Source organism: Cantharellus anzutake, assembly GCF_015039405.1.
Source record: "Cantharellus anzutake strain C23 chromosome Unknown EI90scaffold_61, whole genome shotgun sequence".
NCBI classification, from domain to species: Eukaryota; Fungi; Basidiomycota; class Agaricomycetes; order Cantharellales; family Hydnaceae; genus Cantharellus; species Cantharellus anzutake.
The window spans coordinates 5,177-27,787 of record NW_024067011.1 but is presented as its reverse complement, the minus strand read 5'-3'; the positions used below and the strand labels follow the sequence as shown (position 1 = coordinate 27,787).

The window sequence follows — 22,611 nt, the reverse complement described above, 5'->3', positions numbered from 1 at the left end:
AATGTGGTTCGTAATTCCATTCCAATCTTGACAAGTACTGAAAGTTCATTAGAGGCAGCATGCAGACATAAAAGTTGTCTGCACCTTTATACCCCGACTTTCTTTTAAGATCGGTGGCCAATCAGTTGCACCAACCCAAGTTCCTTCAACATCACAGCAAGTTGAAGAAGTCCCTGATGGCCAAGGTGACGAGGATTGTGATGGTTCAGTGCCCGGTGATGTCAGGCGCTCATTACAAAAGTGCTAGCCAAGAAATTGTGTGGTAAGTAGATGTGGATGGACTTTCAACACTGATTCACTCACGGAATCTCAGCTGATGACAATTTAGAAGAGGAGCTTGATACGGATGGATCGGATGAGGAGGATGGGCCTGACTGGGCATTTGAAGCAGATGAGAAGCGATCAAAGGACCCTGAATATGAATTTTGCCCAGCTGCTCACCGCAAACAACTCCTTTCTATTGTGACTCGACATTTCTGCCAGCATCCCTTCTTCCCTGCTTGCAATGGCTCTTCCCAAACAGCAGCTCAGATATGTGAGGAAAGTGTACACGAAATGTACACATTTTGTATGAAAAGGGGCTTAGCAGACATATGGGGATACATGTGGACATCATGGTACGCACCTGCAATGTGGAAACTGTGGGCCCGATCCAGCACTCCATCTCTCCTCCCCCATCTCTGTACAACAATGACTGCAGAAAAACACTGGCAATACCTCAAACACACTCATCTTGGCTTCATGCATTGGCCACGGCTTGATCAAACAATCTATACAATGATAACAAGTGTCATTCCCGAAGTAATCAATAAATCCATCGAGTTAGATGGAGTACGTCACCTTGGCCTCTCCCTCCCGCCGACTTCCTTCCAAACCCAAGCAAAAAAGTCATGGGTAACCCTTGCGACTCAACCATCCAGCAGGAAGGACTATGGCACAGATATGTTGCGATGGATGTGTCAGTGTGGCGCTCAAGAGCTACAGGCACAGCACCTGTGCAAGCATCTTGTCCAGGCAGTGGAAGCCCAAGGGCCGCTTCCCTCAGATTTCTTTGAAAATCTTTCACGATGTCAAATGATTCCAATCTATAAAATCGCACACATTCAGAATGGTGGATCCGAAGTTGCAGGGTCAATTTCAGATGGGGACGATATTTGGATGGACTCATGTAAACAGTTGTCTAATGGCGCATGGAGAACTTGCTTGACCAGCAAGAACTTGAAGCGTGCTCGCTCGTCATCATGCGATCGTGCATCACCCAAGAAGATGAAAGTTAGTTCACATCCTTGATCACGTTACATCGATTTAATATGTCTGCTGCAGCCTCAAATAATTGACGTGGACCAAGATGTGGACTCACCTTCCCCAACTAGCTCAGAAGTTAATTATGAATCAGATGATGAAGAGGTAAGAACCTACATATTGTATGATTTATGAGTTCTCTGACACCCAACTTACATGATCAGATGATTAGCAAGAATGAGGAAATATCCAAACTCATTGGGTCTCTCGAACGTGCAGCTGATATCCTGAAAAAGCAGTCTGCACTTGGCAGTTCCAAATGGAAGAAAGCAATCACTTCGACGCCCCTGTTCTCTGGTGCTTTACCCCTGCTTGACGACTATATTCAGGCCGTACACCTTCACAAAGCTCGTCCAGAAAGGACATGGCCAAAGAGTCCTCAAGAAAAGCAATGGTCTCAGTACACACTTTACCACCAGATCTGATACCAATGTATCTCCTCTGACAATGTCTCTCACATCAATATTTATTGCAGTCATTTGCCCATCAGTCTACACTTATTCACATTCTAACGTTTATATTCCTTAATTTCATCCATATTATGTCTACAGATATGTCGTCGACAACTATTTGGAGCACTACCCAGAAGGCGTTTGGACCGACCCGGCAGCCTATGTCAAGTCTTCGGACATGGTTGAGGAGTGTGTTGATGGTGCCATTCTCAGCGGGTTTACTTATGACATGGATGAACACAATGTTGAATGGCTGCGGAAGAACAACAACATCGCACTTGGCGAGGGTCAAGTAGCGCAATTCCCTCGCCAACTCGCAATGTCAAAACTCGGGGCAAGGACATTGCTTCAGACCGACTCTCTTGTCTTCACTGAGGACGAGATAGAACTCGTGATGGGTCTATTCGAGAAGTTCACCAACGAGAAATGCCATTTCCTCCATCTTGATATCAAAGGTCATTATCAGAGTACGAGCTGCTCTTCACCACCCTGTCCCCAACTCTTTTCGCCTCATTCATAGTGCCTCCATGTGCCCAGGACCCCTCTCATCTTATTCGGCTCGCTCGAACGATATACCCCTACTATAAGGAGCGGGAAATTGTTAGCCAAGGCCACAAGATAATACCCTCATTAAATGTAAGTGCATGTGTGTTATGTTGCATTCGACACCTGTTGAGAAAACCTGTCAGTTCAACAAATCCAATGCCCAAGATGCCTACGTGTGTTTCTGCTGACGAGATGTCAAGTCAGTCTGTAAGACTTGTCGAATGGATATGATGCCTGCCGAAAAGGTCTCACGGCTATGGCAAGAGCTTATCAAGGCGAAAGATCTTGCTAACTTAATGGTTTTGCATGAGGTGAAGTTGGAGCTCAATAAGGACACGTGCAGCGTTCTCGAAGCGAGGATCAGGTTCATGTGCATCCACATGAACGTGCCGAGTTATTCACTAAAGAGATCGAGTGTCAATGCGAGATGAGAAAGGACTCGGGCTGGGAGGATTATTTCAACGTAGGGGCCGAGATTCATATATTAGTTGTCTTCTTTCTGATCACCTGCCTATGTTAGCTCCCAATGAGTTTACCTATCTCAGATCACTTTTTTCACACTCTTCCCCTCACTGTATCGCCGTCAAGCCCTTCATAGAGCACACAGGGCGTTCCCCACTCTCAATTCGAATACGTACAGGGCGAGGCGGGTGGTTGTTCATCGATGCGTATTGATTGACAGCTTTGACGCTCGGTACAGTTTTATTTGCATGCCCAGGTCTTCGAGACTTATATTCCATGATAGGTGTATTCCCTCGCATCTTTCTCGATTGCGGAGTCCGAGCTTATTGGGTTATCGGTGGACGAAACACCACACTCGGCCCCTTCCTGCTCCGCTCAACAGCGCTCTACACTGCACTTGCCTCCCTTCCTGCTCCAACGAAACCTGCCCAACAGCACTCTCCACCACACTCGCCTCGCCTCCCCAGAGCTCGCCAACTTTGTGGCATATGCTCTTCACCGCACTTGCTGCCCTTCCCACTCCAACAAAGCCCTCTCAAGCAAGTCATGGCACTCGCCTCCAACGAAGCCCGTCCAACGGCGCCCTTATCCCCTCCCCAGAGCTTGCCAACTTTGTGGCATACACTCTTCACTGCACTTGCCTATCTTCCTGCTCCAACGAAGACCTCTCCATGGCGCTCTTCGCCGCACTCGCCTCCTTCAAGAACTTCAAGCAGATGTCTTAACCAGACTTCAAGATGTGGCGAGTATTTTTTTTTCTTTTTTCTTATTATTCAACGGCCTTGCCACTGAGCAATGGTTGTGTATCAATTTTGGACCTAGTCGGACCACCTCCATGGTTGTGTCTGAACTCTTTGTATGGCTACGACGCATCACTGAACGATGGTCACCGTGCAGGACTTAGTTCGACCTTAATGGTTGGGTCTGAACTCTCTTTGTATGATGACCCATCACTGAACGATGGTCGCATATAAAATTTTTGGGACTCCCCATCCTCAGACTTGTTCGAGACTGAGGTGGGTTTTCACTTTCTAATTCATGTATTTTACTTATATCGTAGCTAATTTGTGTTTGAGTGGGACGTATGTGGCTGGAGGTGTGTTAAGATACATATCTAAAACAGCGTAAATCAAAGCATGGTTCAAATTTAACTTGGAAAATTTCGCTCCAGCTGAAATTCGTGCCTGGATATACCTCCAGCCAGAATGAAAACGAAAAATTATATTTTCCAGGTGTTTTTTTTGGTGACACATGACCTCCGCAAACTTCCGATGTCACAAATCATGGGGTGGATTTAGGATTACTTTCTGGTCCCATAGCCGATTCCCGCTTGCAACAGTAGGATAGGTGAGTGCTGTAGCGGAGTTAACTCCCAAACCCCCATTTTTGATCTGTTATCACAACTTCCCCATTCATTCATATTTCCTTTATTGTTTCTCTGTTCCTGATTGGACACTCTTTATTTATGGCCACCTATTGGGCTGTACACACTCTCTCATTCCATTCATTTCATTTTTAGCTCATATAAAAGAGAAATACCTTGTACATAACAAGTTAGTACTGAATAGACCAGTACCCAAGTGAAAAAGTAGTTGCATCCAAGTGGCAAAGACACCATCCACATCCCCTATGACATCCTACACCTGCTTGAACTCTATCTCCCACCGAATCTCAGCCTTGATGTTCAAGAGAGGCATAGGTGAGTTTTTTAGTTGAAGATTTCATAGTCCCAGTAGCACCAGGACCAACCCACCAAACACCAACCTGTACCCATGCACACTACTACCCCATCTCTTCTGTCTCGAGTCTTGGTGATAGACCTGTTACACCATGTCCTTCTCCCTTGCAGACTCCAACAACCTCCAGAACAGCCCTGGCACACTACCTAGTGCCCTGGAACCCCCTAGTTGAGCCCATCTCCATGCCTCCATTCCTGCAATCACCCCTGACACCCCCTATGGTCATCACCCTCCAATTCAATATATTACCTATGCCACCCTGGTATTGGACCCCCTGGGGTCTTCCAGACAGCTCTGATGTCTGCAAGCACACTTCCACCCCTGCTAGGCCATTCAGTTGCTTGCCCTTCAAGTCCACCCTCAGTCCTCCCACCCCTATTCCCTTCTGGGTGACCACCTGCCTTCCCCTTAACCTGAGTCATGGGTAACATTTAGTTTACTAACCCTTGACAACCTTAAGTCAGCAAGACCTGGTGTCAGATAGTGTGATTCCAAGATGAAGGTGCAACTCAAGTGCAGAAGGCTATAGCCTCAGCAACTCAGTCTGGAGTGCTGTGCCCAGCTATCATCACATCTGGTGAAGGTTCCACCAAAAAAAAAAAAAGAAATCTCACAGACCATATCTCTGCCATGTCCCCACTATTCCAGACAAGACCAATATCATTCAAAAGCATTTGGGTAGAAGTATTTAATGCCCATTTTCCTGAAAATTTTAAGGCAATTCTACTGACCTTGACAAAGAGGATGGAAAAAATTGGGGAGGTATTGTGGGCTTAACCTGAAAATCTCACGGACCATATCTCTGCCACATTCCCACTATTCCAGACAAGACTGATATCATTCAAAAGCATTTGGGCAGAAGAATTCAATGACCCTTTTTCCCAAATTTCTTTGGCCATTTCTTGCTGACCTTGACAAAGAGGATGGGAAAAATTGGAAAGATTGTGGGTTGAACCTGAAAATCTCATGGACCATATCTTTGGCATGTCCCCACCATTCCAGACAAGACTGATACTTTTCAAAAGCATTTGGGCAGAAGAATTCAATTGCCATTTTTCCTGATTTCTTTTTTTTATCAGTTTATTTTATTTTTTGATGGAACCTCAGTAGCTTCCACTCTGTGTGTCACAACCTGGCTTAAACCCTGGGGCTCCATTGGCTGTACAACCTCCTACCAAACCCCCACCCATGTCTGACCACTATCTGAACACTGTTAGATACCAAGGACTTTGGTCTCAGTGACTCAAGCAGAGTGCTGTGCAACTGCTGTTGTCAGGGGTCCTTAATTATTTCAAGGCTATGGTGGTTGTCTTACTAGGGGGACTCAAGGATGTTTGTTCTAGCTTGTGATAGGGGACAAGCAACACTAGGTCGGACCCAGAATGGTCCAGAGTTGGACCAAAGGTGGTGTTGGAGCTGGAGGTGGGAAAACCTCTTGGGAGTCGGCAAGGAGAAGGTGATGGAAGGGAAGTGGGGCTCTGGAGTCGGTTTCGGAGTTCCGGGAGCCCGGAGTGGAGGTTGGGATTGTATGGATATGACAGTATTGTCATTAAAAGAGAAACTAGACTAGACTAGGCATAGAATCATAATGGCCCCCATGTTGAACCCATAATAATGAGAATAGCTGCACCATTGAGTCTCCTTACCTCTGGGCTTTATGGAACGTTCTCAGCACTTTTGCTGCTTGTACTGTATCTTTCGCACTTTCCCCTCATCCCTATTTGGACTACTGCTTCCTTCCATTTTAGCCAGTTAGTCATCAACCCCACTTCACCTCCTCTGGGCTTCACCCTCCCTACCTCCTTTTGGACATACCATAGAGTCTAACCCATGACCTTCGGTACCACTCTGCTTCCGTAATTCCCTTTGTCTCCATTCGGACGCCTTTGTTCCAATTCAGACCCCCTTTGATTTCCTTGTGCTTTCGTCTCTCCATTATATGTAGGTGCTTGTACATACTCGATTAGACCCTCAGTCTAAAATCGACTAGAAATGCCCCCTAGAGACTTCTTGCTCATTGCTTCTGAAATTAAGGACCAAATGGACAAACAGCGATGGCACAGTGCTGTAGGCGGGCACAGCCAGTACCATGCATGTTACGGATACGGAGTCTCCAACGACCATATCCATCGCATGGTCAAAGACTTCCCCTCTCTATCGCTCCTCCCCTCTTTCTCCTTTCCGTCCTCTATCCCACTACCCTATCCTCCTTACCTGTTCTACCCCTTCCCCCCCTCGTGCAAAGCTTTCCCCATTGGGGTTTTGGTGCTGGCCGAGGTTGTTTGTGTTTCGTGGGATTTCCCGCGACCTTACCATTTGTAGATAGTCACGCGTCATGTATGGAAACCGCCGAAGGCGGTTCCCGCTAACTAACAACTGCTCTACAACTGTCTCGTGTACCGTCTTCTGTAACAACCCTCCCTGTGACTCAACTGAACCTGTGTGACTGTACAACTCTCAATATGTCTTATAAGTCTGGTTATATCGAGTCCTCTAACGGCCCTCGCCACGAGAACTCGAAGTCAAGAGTCGAAGACTCTCAACGTGTGTATCGTCCTATTGAACCTGTACCCTATGGGTCTTCATCACTCCGCTCTCCCCCCAGTACTCAACATACGACGTCCCATCACGATCATGGTGATCGTGAACACTATGAGGCCCACTTACCCTCGATGCCGGCACGTTCGCTACGCGAACGCCAAGTAGCCGCCCATCCACCGTCTGTTTCTTCCTTTGCCAGTCATCATATGTCCCCGCCAACGGTACGTTCCCTTTGGGAACGCCAAGTCACCGAAGGCCCTAATAGTCAGCCCTCATTGCACACCTACGATATCAACCCGCTACCGGTACGTTCGCACTGCGAACGCCAAGTACCCGATGGCAACTATGCGAAGCTCTCACCCATCTCACCAGTCGCGACCTCGCACACGGTACGCTCCATTGAGGAGCGCCAAGTATACGTGGCTGACCCATCTGTCCTGATATCTCCGACTATCAATCATCAATCCCTTAATAGCTCACTACATCACCCATCGCGATCGATGGGAATTCGATCGCCCACTCCCAGGTCAGACTGCGATCACTCATCGATTACACTTCCAGTTATGGTACAAACTAGACATGACTCTCGCCTTCCCACTATAAGAACGGATCGAGGAATGGGGAATTTCCCCCATCCCCGTAACAATGCAAATGAGCTGATTATCGCAATTCTACCACCCGTGTCAAGCACCCCACTTCCGAAACACATCTACCACTGTTCCACATACCCCTTCCACATTTCCCATATTTTTTTCCGATTTTTTTCAAGCCATTCCTGACCACGCACAACCATCAGTTTCCAAATTGGGTAACTGTCACCCGCATATTCCGCCGCTTCCTCCATATCTCCATCAATTCTCCACCGATCTGGACGAATTTGGTATCGTTGGAAAGCCCTTGTTAACACAAGTCGAATAATGTTACGAGTGACGCATTTGGTTTAGCGGTTGTTCCGATCGCAATGTTTCTTTGTTTCCTTAACAACATCAATATTTCTTTGATATTACTTTTTTCTTATTTGTTCCTTGTGGATCTGTTGCTGTCCTAAACCTGTCGGATCATTCGGATTTCCACACGTATTTCTTCATATTTATAACTGCCTCTTTCCTGTATTTACAAAGAGGACTCCCCCAACAGAGAGAGGTGCTCCCCAACAGACATGAAGTTCTAGCAGACGTTACTGTCAGGGACACGTTGTAGGAGTGCATAATGGGTGTGCTCAAATTCATGGAGCCTTACACAGCAAATACGTCAAATTGGGCACCCCCCCTTGTACATTATTAGGAAAAAGGAATTGTAGGAGGGAGTAATAAAAAAAAAGAAAGAGGGTTTTTGTACGAACCGAAAGAGTCTTTCCGCGAAGGAATTGGTTGAGATTTGGTGGAGAAATTCGACCTGAGATGTCCTCAAGTGTGAAGTCTGTGCACTTGACTGCGACCATGGGAACAAGGTCAAAAGTTAACGGAAGAGGACGATCTTGAGGTCATTAAATCCAGAAAAATGCCCAAAGACTCAGTGTGAATTTCACCCTAATCGGTTCAGCGGTTGTGGAGATATTCTGATTGTCGGGCATGACGGGAGTCACGGGACGATATGAACTGTTTGGATGCTCATGTGCAAGCTGGTCTCAATGAAAATATGGGTTAGTCAAATAATATAAATGCTGAAGAAGTCATTGGAGGAGTCTTGGAATTATGGCATTTTATTTGGACCAAGTTTCCCTGTGCACGGATAATCGAGTTATGTATACCGCTTCTGAGAATTCCCATTCTCAGTCAAATCTCCACCAAATTTCACAAAATTGGTATCGTTAGAAAGCTATGGATAAGGAGAGTCGGATGGAATAAAGGGATGGAGGTTTCAGTGTTTGGAGTGGTATGAGGAAGTTTGTGTTTTCCTTTTCAATTTCTTTTGTTGATTGGAATTTTATTCTAAGCCAACGGCAGCCGAACCTTACCGCTGTTGTTGGTGGTCTTACTGCAACACCCTTTCAGCCCCCTTTCTCTTTCTTCCCTAGTTTTTGGGGAGTGAGTTGGAGTGCTACCTTCTGTTTTCTGGAGATTGTAGCAGATTCCTGCTTGCAGCATCTGGGGTAGAGGAGGCCCAGGTGAGATGCCCAACACTGGAAGCCTCGTGGGGTGTGGAGCAGGCATGCGTACTGGCAGGCCCGGCTCAGGAGGCAGTCCCTGGCCACTTAGACTGAAGTGGAAAAGGGTGTTATTACTATTAAAGGGGAATGCTATGCTACTTCTTCGGTTCCCACTTCAGGTATGTTTATATACATGCAGCTTGGGTCACATGATGGGTGCCACGTCACCCTCGCATACAGCCATAGTCACCCAGGTGTCCCTGTGGGGGATCCCAAGGATGTCTGCTGTGAACACATGAGTTGGACATAGCAGGGGGTCGCCTGAAGTGCCTGGGCCAGGGGTGTTGTAAGCACGCTGCAGGTGGGTCAATGGTACATTGATACAGAGAAAGGCTGTCTGTGTAGAATAAAGAGAAAATAAAGAGAAAGTGGAATAGATGAAGAGAAAGTGAAATAGGGAGAGAAAGAAAGCAGAAGGGGGAAGGAGGTTGGAGAGGACTGGGTGGTGGGGTACCAGGTGAAGTGGGGGTCAGGCGGGTGTGCCCTGACAGTTACCAGCGCCCAGAGCAGCGAATACGAAGCCAAAGAGGCTAAAGACATAGTACAGGGGCAGAGTTCCCCATCAGTTTGATTATTAGTGAGATTTATGAGTTTATCTTTTTTTATCACATCGCACCCGGACCATTTCTCCTCCCCCCTTTCTCATCATCCGAACCTCCCCTGAGCACTCCCAACACCTAGGCCCCCTCTCTTTCTCGTTAGGGTGGTAGATCCCTTGACACTTTTGTCCACCAATAACCCAATGAGTCCTGATTCCACAAATAGAGAAAGACATGAGGGAATATACCTATCATGGCAGATGAATCCTGAAGGCCCAGGTATGCAAATAAACACCATACTGTAAGGGGTTGGTGTAGGTTCCAACCCCAGTGCTCCTCAATCCTCAGGTCGTCAATAAAGTTGAGCTGTATGGAGCTTTAATTATCAATGATGGGGAGGAAAAGGAGTTCTGTTCCTTTTCCCAAATTCCCACCTTATTGTATATACATTGTTTATACATGTTTATTATGAGACACATATAGAATTAAGATAGAAATTAGGGGGTGGGGTTACCACTCCTTACACATACAACGTCATCAACCAATAACTGTTGCTTCTCTTCCATCACTACCACATCATTGTCAAACCTCCACCACTCATTGATCTTCCACACATACTCATCCTTTGGCTCATCATGAGAGTCATCATCACCATCATCCAACTTAACATTAACAGCCAACTTTTTCAGTGAGTCCACCCCCAGACAAGAGAGTTGACAAAAATAATTGTGGAACTGGGGGCAGGGTATTCTGAGGATCTCCTCTTCTTCCATGGAATGGGTGACAATCAATGAATGACTGCCTGGTATTCAGATTGAGGATGGTGAACATCCTGTGTGCTCTGTTGGAGGGACCATGTGCTATGGGAGGCCGGATGAGTTTTCATACAGCCACATTCCCACATCCAAGCAAGGAACTCACCCAGACAGCCACATTCCCGCAGTAGCATGACTACTTGGTCACAACACCTTTTCTTCTTGGTCACTTCAGACTTATCCATGAAGGCCACAAACTATATTCAATCTTTTGAATTGGTTTCTTTTTCCCTCAGTTCTCACACATATAGTGAGACTGAGGTTAGTTACCTTCTTTTCATTTCTTATATCTTATACTCATTGTATATTACCTTATAGCTACTATCTACTAGAGCAAGCGGTTATTCTGTTATGCTCTACTGAGGACTTTGATGATGATACAGTGAGGGAAAGAGGGTGAAAAAAGTGATTTGAGATGGGTAAACTCATCAGGAGCTAACATAGGCAGATGATCAGAACAAAGATGAGTAATATGTGAATCTTGACTCTGACATACAATTCTCCCAGCCTGAGTTCTTTCTCATCTTGCATTGGTGCTTGATCTCCTTACCAAATAACTCAGCATGCTCATGTGGATGCACTTGCTCTTCAAGGGCCAAATAAGGTGAATTCAAGTCTGTAGGACCCTCACTTTGTTGTGGTATCTTCAGCACTTTTTCATGTTAATACCCCCAATTCCATCCTTGTTGACTTACTTCTTCTGCTCCAATGTCATCTTTGGCCACTTGGCCTCATCTGTGCTCAACAAGAACTGTGGATGCTTCCTCTTCAATTTGATAAACCTGATCCTTATTGAGCTCCAGCTTCTTAACCTCATGTGAAACCATTAAGTTAGCAAGATCTTTTGCCTAGGTAAGTGTCAGGGCACACCCACCTGACCTAGCTCCACCCAGCCCCACTTCACCCAGTGCCTCACTCCCCTCCCCTGCCTTCTCCTTCCTTCTCTTTTCTCTCTCTTCCTTTTCTTTCTTTCTCTCTTCTCTTTCCTCTTCTTTCCTTTTCCTTCTATCACATGGACAACTTCTTTGTATCAATGTACCATTGACCTACCTGCAGTGTGCATGCATGACACACCCAGTCCCAGGCATGCCAAGATCTGTACTTCAGGGGATCACAAAAACTAGTCTCTATCCAAAAATGGAAGTCACCAGTCAAAACAAAGCACAGTAAAAGCGAAAAACAACTTAGAACATGCTGGAAAAATCTACATAAAATCGTGTGAGACTGTATTAAGGTAATAAACATCCATGCATGCAAGAAAGCTGAAATGATCAGTTCTAAGTGCTGGCCATGCACAAATGTATGCGAACAACACACGTGATTGCTGATGGTGTGCACGAACTTTTGCTATCTTGGCAAATATTGAGAACTGGGAAATGACCTTAGTATCAATAGAAAGGTCGGAATAAATGAAAATCATTGGTGCAGAGAGAATGTGAGAAACCATACAGAAATGAGCAAGATATAGGGGAATGATGTGTCATATCCCAGAATCCCAACCCCACACTTCCCCACCTCACTGCACCTTCCTAACAACTTTGCCATCCCCTACACCATTTCTCCCTATGATCCTACCCCACCTCTGCCCCTACTGTCTCAGCTCCGGCCTGGACTTTGGCACATTCACCCTTGGCCATCTCCACCCCAGAAGCTCAGTCCCAAGTCGGAACCTTCAGAATCCCCAGATTGCTCCAACCTCCAGATGGACCTCCAGCATTTTGTTATATACTTCTAAAACCATTCTTCTACCCATTTCATTTATTGGAGTCACCCAATATTTCTCAGATGTGTAACTCCGGCTTCAGAGCTATCTGTATCCCTCAGTGACTCTGCCCTTCACCATCTTGATTAGTCATCACCCACTTCTAGCATGGCTGACATCTTCTTTTCATTCAGTCAGCTAACTCTCCCTTACCCATTTCTCATTTCCATTCATTCCCTGGCCTTCTACTCTGCCCTCCTCGACCTGACACCTCGGTTCCCCATTAAAGATACCCTTCAGAACCTTTCAGTATCTTTCGGTACCTTTTGGTATCATTCAGACTTTGACTAAGTCCTCTCCCCACTTTATATATACATGTAGATTAGAACCCACTGTACATTAGTTTTAATCTTGACTAAACCTCACCCCCAAGCTCCCCTATGAGTGATTCATGTTCCCCTCTTACAAGATACCTCAGACATCTGAAATTAAGGACTACTAAGATGTAATGGAGGCACAGCACTCCCCTCCAAGTCGCTGAGGCCACGTCCTTCTATGAGCCTCTTGTAGTAGTCAGCAGACTCAGGCTTCCTGGAGAAGCTTCAGTTCACTACTGGAGCTCTCGGAACCCCCCTAGTTGGGCCCTGTCTGCACCCAGGATCATCGTGTTTTGACAGTAGATTAGAACTCACTCCGTTCGATCTTTTCACAACCACCTAGGTTCACCTGCACTAGTCAGCAGCGATCCTTACAATCTATACCCGACCTCTGCTACCTTAGCACATCACCACCAACCCAGCTCACTAGAGTGCCACTTCCTAAGCCCTGGAAGACAGTTTGGGTAGGCACCTTCTCCTACCTCACACTTCATTCCCTTCATTGTCCCTCTTCGATCTTGCATTTCGCAGCTCCGTTGGGATTCCCAAACTTTCTGAAGTTTCCCCCAACCTCCAAGCAGCAGTCATACCCTTTGAGGTTTCCCTCGTTCCTTGTAGGCTCCGACTGGTAATTCAGGCTTAACGCTTCTGGACCACAAAACATCTTTTATCCTTGTCCATGTAATCAACACCTTTACCCATTCCCTCATGACTTCTGGACCCCACCTGTTGCTAGGACACTTACTCAATCGTCTGCTCCATTGAGCAATTGTAATTGGGTAGTGCTGCGAAACATGAAAGCACTTCCCAGAATCTCCTAAGGAATATACTATCCCGATTCAACACACCTTTTCGGAATACCAGTCCTGTCCTGATCACCAACTTGTCAGTCAGCTTTGGACTTATTAACTCCATTACTCTCCCTGCTCTCCGTGACCCTGAGAGTTCTCTGGAGTATTACAGAGCTCAACTGTCACCTTTGGACCTCCTTAATCAGTCAACTAGCCTTCCATTCCTCCCGAAATTCCTTCCAACCCTGGTTATTCAGATACCCTGTTGATCAGTGAGTTGTGATCCTCCCTTCCATGTTCCTTCCAGTCTTAGGAATCTGGTACCAATCCTATATTGAGGTTAGATGCTGGGACGTCCACCCTAAGAAGGGGATATGCCTGCCATTCGCTCACTAAGGATTTCCCTTACTGCTTCCACCAAGACCTACTCCACTCTTGTCGTCCCTTATGAGTCCCATCCTCTTGGGAGGACTCTGGGATAGACTTTGGACCTTCACAAACATCACCCCATTCCTAGTAAGGATCCTCCTACCTTCGGCTTTCCTCATCTCAGAGATTGCTGAGTTATAGAGGAACTCCTCACTACTGTTCCGTCGGATACTATGGGAGATTCTTCGGACCCTTCCTAGTATCATCACTCCAGAATTCCCGGAACCACTGGTTACACACCAACCTCACTCGGTACCCCCAAATTTCCTATGATTCCACTCCTACTACGACTCCCAAGGCTCATTTTCCAGCCTCCTGAGGATCTTCTGGACATTGTTTGTTCATCTTGGGATTCATGATCGCTTCCAAGGTCATATGCTCGAGGCTCTGTTGTTTGCAGTCCCTGTTCTTTTCTACCATACTGCCCCCGTAGAGCCAGTTAGGGACACCTCCCACCTTTGCACTGTCATATCCGTGCATACCCGATCCCGACCCGACTTCCGGAACTCCTCCTTCCCCACCTCCGGAGTCCTACCCTACTGCTGTCCGTTCCAATACTCACCCTCGGTCCTGGCAACACACCTCCTTCTACCTCCGATGCCACCTCCACTCCTCCTTCCCTCTCCTCCCCTATCTCCGTCCACTCCGATACTCACCTCGGACCGAACACCGCCCCTCTTGCCACCCTCCTACTACTCCTCCTCCTACTCCTCCGCTCCTTCCTCACAACACCTCCACCCTTCCATCATCCTCCTACGCTTCTCCCGTCTGCTCCGATACTCACCTTCGGACCTGACAACTCTCCTTTCCGCCACTCCTTCCCTCTTCCCTTTCTCCTCTCTCTCCCCTCTGGTACTCTTCCGCCGACCTCCCGCCAAGTTATGACCTTCCACCGCTGTCCCGTACTTCGTACTCAGGCACCGCTCGTACCTTTGCTCCGAGCCTCCATCATAGTCCCTACCTCAGACTTTGACTCCACCTCGGTCTTAGTCCATTGCATTGGTGACCTCATACTACGTAAACACCATTGCCAATATCCCTCGGACTTTCAACCCCGCCTCCGTAACCTCCGTAAGCTCTGCAACCCCCGAGCTTTGCGGATCACCTTCAGCACTTTCGCCACTTGTAATGTATCTCTCGCGTTTTCCCCTCATCCCTATTTGGACTGCTGCTTCTTCCCATTCTAGCCAGTTAGTCATCATCCCCACTTCCCATCATCCTCCTGCCCCTCTGGGCCTCGCCCTCCCTACCTCCTTTCGGACGTATCACAGGTTCTGCCTTATGACCTTCGGTACCGCTCCGCTTCTGTCTACCCTTTGTTCCCGTTCAGACGTCTTCATTCCGATTCGGATCCCCTTTGTTCCCTTGTGCTTTTGCCCCTTCCATTATATATATCGGTGCTTGTACATACTCGTTTTGGGCTCAGTCCGAAATCGACCTGAATGCCCCCTAGAGACTTCCTGCTCGCCTACTGTGAAATTAAGGACCAAATGGACAAACAGCAATGGCACAGCGCTCCGCTTGAGTCGCTGAGGCCAAGGTCCTTCCATGCTAAGTCTCCGATTCCACTCCGGAGTCATCTGAATCCGCGCCTCATCTCTAACATGCACCTTATTCACAAATCACACTCAGAATGCACGGTACAAGGGGGGGGGATGTCATTCAGCAAATCAAAAAAAAAGAAAAGAGAACGATGTACAACAGGGTAGTTAAGATTGAATGGACGAGGGCCTGGCAGTACTGGGCGAAGCATATTCCACATCGAAGCACACACATGACCCACAATCCAACTCATCATCCAGATCCTCTCCTGCACCCCCATTCTCCTTCTTAGGCACCGGAGCCTGCTTCCCATCCACGTCAGCCCCATCCCCCATAACCACCTTGTCAACAGCCAAGTTGGCCCATGCACAGGGTTAGATGTCCTGGAAAGTGTCTGCAAGAGTCCCCATGTCAATTGAATCTTCATACACATCCTTTGTGATTTTTCTGAATCCTCCTGAGCACTCCGGAGTGCATTCTGGTTGTTTGTTTATTTCAGTACAGCTTGTGGTTTCCATTTTGGGCTGAAAACCAGTTTTGCGATCTCCTGAAGCACGGATCTCGGCACTGCCATCCAGGATTCTCGACACCGCCACCCTCACATGTCTTTCAACATCGTGTAGAACCTTGTGGCAAGGTAAGAAATTGCCACCACCATTACTCCTCAACAGCTGGGTTGATCTGGATGAAACTTGGGGAATCCATATTTATTATTTTTCTCTATTTTCTGAGTCCTTGCTCGTCTCTCAGCGACCAGTAGTGCCAAGTGTAGTTTTTGGGCTGGAGCAATTCAGTACCAGTGCCTTATGCAGAATTGTACTTCAAAAAATGAAATAAACATGCGTTTACGCTCCATGAGCGTTGGCAGATGGTCCTCGCATGTGAGAAACCTGTAAGGAACGTAAACCACAAAATACTGGTGGTGTAGGGTATAGTAGGTTATCCTGCCTACAACAACCATAATCCCACCAGAGACCATGCCCTCCTTCTAAGAAAGTTAAGGGCCACACATTTAACAGAACGTTGGCACAGCACTCCACCAGAGTCACTGAGGCCGAAGGCCCCTCCACTTGTTCTCTCCCTCCATCCTCTTTCCCAGGACAGGTCCACAACCACACCCTGCATGCTGTGTAACACCACCCCTCTGACCTTACAAGCCCAGGTGACCTCATGTGCCCCTGCAGACCTCTGGATATATGTCCCTGACAGGAAGGGTGAAACAGGGTTTCACTCCTGTCAAAATCATAGCTCTATACTGCCTGATTTCAGTGGCTTGAGGACAGCAAGTGTCATATCCCAGAATCCCGACCCCACACTCTCTGTCATATCCGTACATACCCGATCCTGATCCAACTTCCGGACCCTCCTCTCCACCACCTCCGGAGTCCTACCCTACCCCCATCCGCTCCGATACCCACCTTCAGATGTGACACCACACCACTCCTCACCTCCTCTCGTCATTCCTCTCCCCATTCCTCTCCCCATTCCTCTCCTCACTCCTCTCCTCACTCCTCTCATCATTCCTCTCATCACCTCCTCTCATCACCTTGTCACCTCCTCTCCCCGCTCCTCACATCACTCCTCTCCCTCCAACCCTCTTCTGCCAACCTCCACCAAGTTACAACCTTCCACCACAGTCCCATACCCTGTACTCAGACACCGCTCGTACCTTCGCTCCGAGATCCCATCATGGTTCCAACCTCGGACTTTGACTCCACCTCAGCTTAAGTCCACTGCATTGGTGACCTCATTTCAAGTAAACTCCATCGCCAATCGGAGTGGATGGGAGAAGGGTAGGAGAGTGATGGAAGGGTGGAGGTGTTGTGAGGAGGAATAGGAGGAGGGTGGCGAGAGGAGTGGTGTTCGGTCCAAGGTGAGTATCGGAGTGGACAGTGATAGGGCAGGAGAAGGATGGAGGAGTGGAGGTGGCATGAGGGGTGAGAGGAGGTGTGGTGTCAGGTGTGGTGTCAGGACCGAAGGTGAATATCGGAACGGACAGTGGTGAGGTAGGACTCTGGAGGTGGTGAAGATGGAGGTCTGGGAGTTGGGTCGGGATCGAGTATGTACGGATATGACAAGTGTCATGCTGTCAGGAACGTGTCGGATGCATATCCGGATGATCTGCAAGGCGCGCAAAGTCATCCAGGCTCATAAGGTCGGAGGGGTGGGACTTCAGCTTCAGCGACTCAGGTGGAGCGCTGCGCTTCATTCTTATGTTGTTGTCCCAATTTCAGACAGGAGCCTTACGATGTAGAGAAGAGACGAGGGGGGAAATCCAAGTCGATATATGAACTGAGGTACATCTGGTGCAACCTACATGTGTTATAAACACAACTAACTAAATAGGACTGGTGTCATATCCATGCATACCCGACCCCGACCCGACTTCCGGACCTCCACCCTCTTCACCTCCGGAGTCATAACCTACCGCTGCCGCTCCGATACTCACCTTCGGTCCTGGCAACACACCTCCTCCTTACCTCTCGCCACCCTCCTACTACTCCGCTCCCCCTTCACAACACCTCCACCCTCCCGTCATCCTCCTACGCTTCCCCCGTCCGCTCCGATACTCACCTTCGGACCTGACTACTCTCCTTTCCGCCACTCCTTCTCCCTTACCTTTCCCCTCTCTCCTCCCTCTGTTACTCCTCCACCACCCTTCCGCCAAGTTACGACCTTCCACTGCTGTCCCGTACTTCGCACTCGGACACCGCTCGTACCTTGCTCCGAGCCTCCGTCATAGTCCCTACCTCGGACTTTGACTCCACCTCGGTCTTAGTCCATTGCATTGGTGACCTCATACTACGTAAACACCATTGCCAATATCCCTCGGACTTTCAACCCCGCCTCCATAACCTCCGTAACCTCCGCAACCCCCGAGCTTCGTGGATCGCCTTCGGCACTCTTGCCGCTTGTAATGTATTTCTCGCGTTTTCCCCTCATCCCTATTTGGGCTACTGCTTCTTCCTATTCTAGCCAGTTAGTCATCATCCCCACTTCCCCTCATCCTCCTGCCCCTCTGGGCCTCGCCCTCCCTACCTCCTTTCGGACGTATCACAGGTCCTGCCTTATGACCTTCGGTACCGCTCCGCTCCTTCTACCCTTTGTTCCCGTTCGGACGTCTTTGTTCCGATTTGGTTACCCTTTGTTCTCCTTGTGCTTTTGCCCCTTCCATTATATATATCGGCGCTTGTACATACTCGTTTTGGTTCAGTCCGAAATCGACCTGAAATGCCCCCTAGAGACTTCCTGCTCACCTACTGTGAAATTAAGGACCAAATGGACAAACAGCAATGGCACAGCGCTCCGCTTGAGTCGCTGAGGCCAAGGTCCCTCCACGCTAAGTCTCCGATTCCACTCCGGAGTCGTCTGTTTCCGCCCGGTTCTAACAACCGGCCCAGAAGGGTGGCAGATCAAGTGCGATATTAATGAATGAAGAAAGAGACAAATAGTTAATATCGGAAAACTTGGTCAACAAAAGGCAAGCAAGAACAACAAGTGGCAAAGGAGGAACAATAGTCCACAAGTGAACAAAAGAGAAAAGGCCATCCGGCCATCTTGTCATATCCATCCCTGGCCATCAACTTCCACTCCCTCCGATCCCTCTGGTCTACCTCCGCTCCTCCTTCACTAACCTCGGAGCCCCTGTATTCCGCAATCACCTCAGTACCCCTTGATGGTCACCACCCCCTCCTTTCAATTTATTACCTATGCCTCCCTAAGTATGGAGCCCCGAAGGCTTCTGGACAGCTCCGACATCTGCTAGCACACTCCCTCCTCCGCTGGGCAATACATTCGCTTGCCCTGCAAGCCCACCTTCAGGCCTATCCCTCCTTTCCCATTTCTGGGTTATCGCCTACCATTCCATTAACCCCGTAACCCGACTTGTCGGTAATACTCAATCAGCTAATGTCTAACCCCGTTAGCTCTGCTCCACCATTTGCAGACCCGCCCTCGTTGTAACTATATATATACTCAACTTGTACATAGGTTACACCTCAGTAATAAAATCGACTAGAGTTTACCCCCTTCAGTTCTGGTTGCCAGTTTAGTAAGTTAGGGCATGGACATGTTACTTGGCACAGCGCTCCTGGCATAAGTCGCTGAGGCCGAAGCCCTCCGCCATGGAGACACTCCCTTGTCTCAACCTGGTCTCTGACACATCTAGCAAGCCATCCGGCTGGCAGGCAGACAACAATGAACCACTCGAATGGGCAACCTTGGTTGGAAGGTACACACAGGGGAGGAAGTGTGGATGAGGGTGACAGGTGGATGGATGGATGGATGGATGATGATGGTAGCGGGTGGGATGGGCCAAGTGGCACTAGGAAGCGTTGACAGAAGTGACAGATATGCCAGGTCGTTGTAACAGGTCTATCACCTAGACTCGAGACAGAGAGAAGGGGGAGGGTTGTAGTGTGCGCGGGTGTGGTTTGTGGGGCTGGGTTTTGGTCCTGGGGCGCTACCAGGTCTGCTAGAACCTCAAACAAACACTCACCTATGTCTCTCTTGGACGTCAAGGCTGAGGATTCTGATAAGAGGGGTCTTAGACGTAAGCAACTAACTCAGAGGGGGTGTTAGGGTCGTGGATGGCATCTCTTGGATGTAACTTCTGCTTGTCCCTTCACGGGTCTATTCAGTACTAACTTGTTATGTACAAGCTATTATCTATTTTATATGAGTTGGAAATGGAATGAATGGAATGAGGGAATGTAAATGGGCCGTTAGGCAACCGTAAATGATGAATATCCAATTGGGAACAAAGAAACAATAAAAGAGATATGAATGAATGGGCAACATATGATAATGGATCCGAAATGGGAATTGTGAAAGTTATCTCCGCAACACTTCGCCACAGCGCCAGCCTATCCTCCCGTCAGCAATCTCCTCGTCTCCAGCTTTCCAACGAGCTCTTATTCATCCCAATTGGTGCAGTACTTCCTGAGATATGGCCATTGACAGGTGCTGTCAAGACCATGTGAGGCTATACACCGTGCTGAGCCATCCGAATATGGGGTTGCCATTCTGGGAAGTGCTCCATGGGTAAAGGAGGAAGGTATAGCATCACCAACGGGTAGAAAAATGGCTGGGTTGTATGTGTGGTTATGGAGATCTGGAGAGGGGGTGAAATTGGCGGCGTGGTTGGGCGTGGGAATTTGGCTTGGGGCTGTCGGGAATGATGGGGAAAATATGGAAAAATATGGAGTGAGTGTATGGAGTGTTGGATAGTGATAGAATGAGTATCGGGAGCGTCAGCGGATATGTAGTGCATGTTGGTGACCAAATTCTGCAGAATCCGACTTTTTGCGGTACACGGAGTTGTCCCCACAACATCGTGACACATGCCCGATGCCTCTTCAACACTGTCTCCAGCAATCAATGGCCAGTACAATGTCACTTTCCCTCTCATTTTATTCCCATCCTCCACACCCTTTGTTTACAAAAGTCTCAAAGTATACATTGATACCACAGTTAATTTATGTTGTGGAGATATTTTGGTCAAGTTGCAAACATAATGTCTGAGTCATTCAACCCAAACAAAAGCTGCAACCGGATGCAAGAAGCCTAGTCACAAGCAAGGTCAAGGCTGCACAGCAGGCCATTTCTAGTAAACAATATGAAGTCGTATTCACAATAATGATTGTATGTACATCGGAGTAAATAAGGAATGAAAAGAAGTCCCAGGTGCATAACCTTCGCTCCTTACAATGGAGTGAGGGGTGGCAGTGTGAATGAGAGCAAGAGATGAGAGTGAGGGTGGATGGCTGGGTACAGTGGAGTGGGCAATGACAGCAGGTGGCCAGGGTGCATTGAGCTCAGTACATCGCATCTCTTAAAGCGGCGCGTGTGTGTGTATGCAGGGGGCTTAGAGGGCGCGAGTATGGGTCTGGAATACAAGTGCACACGTTGGAACGGGTGCGATGATACCAGAGACGGCGCGAGTGTGTGTGAGCGCGTGTTTTTAAGTGTGCACACGTGAATTTCGAGTGGGAATGGCTAGAGAGCGCGAATACAAGTTTAAAAGCGCGAGTGAGAGCCTAGAGTGCACCATAGCATGTCTAGAATGCCTCAGCGCGTGAATAATGCATGAGGAGAGACTGGGGTTATGCTAGTGGTTTGTTTCCAAGATTGCGTGCACGTGAATATCGCGAGTTTTTCCCAAAAAAAGCGTGTGCAGGCATGGGAGACGTGAAAAGCAAGCCCAGAAGTTGAGAGGGTGAGTCCAGGGAGCCATGGGCGCGTGAATTCAATGAGAAGTAAGCAGAGTAAGAGAAGGAAGTGCAAGCGCGATATGTGTGTGGGAATAAGCCTAATTGTGCTTAAAAATGTAGAGGGCCAACCCTGGCCTTAGACTGACATCGGATGCGGAATTTGCTGATTATGAGAATCCAAAAGAAGCCTGTATTTTAACCATTTATTCAATTCATCCATATCGAGTGTTGTTCCGGTTAAAACATAAAGTTTAACCAAGTAATCTATAGATAAATTTTGGTTAAACGGTTAAAACACTGATCTTCATTCAAAATTCCTAGAAAAGCGGTTAAATCGAGAGGTTCTCGACACATGGAGACCTGAGGCTTGGGGGGAAGGTAGCGGCACTCCAGGTACACATTCATGCCCAATTCCAGCTCCTCCGCTAAATTTCGCAAGTCCTGGCAAGTTTTTGCGCTCCTGCGTTGCCTCCTTGCAATTAATTCATTGCTACCAGGGGTTGTCAGGGTGCTGCTGAGTTTGTAATATTGTGAGTTCAGCGAAAATCGAATCGGTCCATTTTTTCCACTCTGCCAACAAATAGAATTCATTCTTAGCAATGTCATTGTCAATCAACTATGAATTTATTATATACAAAAATAAGAAAAGTTGAGCAAAATAGACTCGATGAGGCTAGCAGGTGGGAATGGGGGCAGTAGTCTGATGGAGGCGGTTCCGAGGATGAGGGAAGGGTCAGGGTGACACGGTAGATGAAGGCAACAAAGAGGTGGTAAACTTCTCGGCATTGTGTTCGCAGAACGGAGCGTGAATGTAAATGGAAAAAAGTTAGCTCTCAAACAAGAGGAAGAGGGTGAACGGGGGGAAGAGGAAGAAAGTCCTCCTCGTCGTTGAGTTGTAGATGCACTGGTGAGGGGATCTCCAGACGGTCATGGAGGGTTTCCGATCGGACTCAGAGTCGAAGGTGACGCATAGGGGATGCGTACAGCGTCAGCAGGTTTAGTGCAGTGTCATG

The 22,611-nt window shown here is 48.0% G+C and overlaps 1 protein-coding gene across 1 annotated transcript; it reads left to right on the top strand.

The window, feature by feature from the left end:
- Positions 1-176: 176 nt before the first annotated feature.
- On the top strand, positions 177-3,487 carry EI90DRAFT_3019545 (uncharacterized protein; the record flags this gene model as incomplete). The annotated part of the gene is made up of 9 exons (XM_039057377.1): positions 177-240; positions 314-546; positions 1,324-1,407; positions 1,467-1,702; positions 1,854-2,209; positions 2,275-2,390; positions 2,444-2,473; positions 2,546-2,664; positions 3,046-3,487. 9 exons carry the CDS (start codon positions 177-179, stop codon positions 3,485-3,487), a joined length of 1,680 nt encoding a protein of 559 aa, XP_038911526.1.
- Between the last annotated feature and the right edge of the window lie 19,124 nt (positions 3,488-22,611).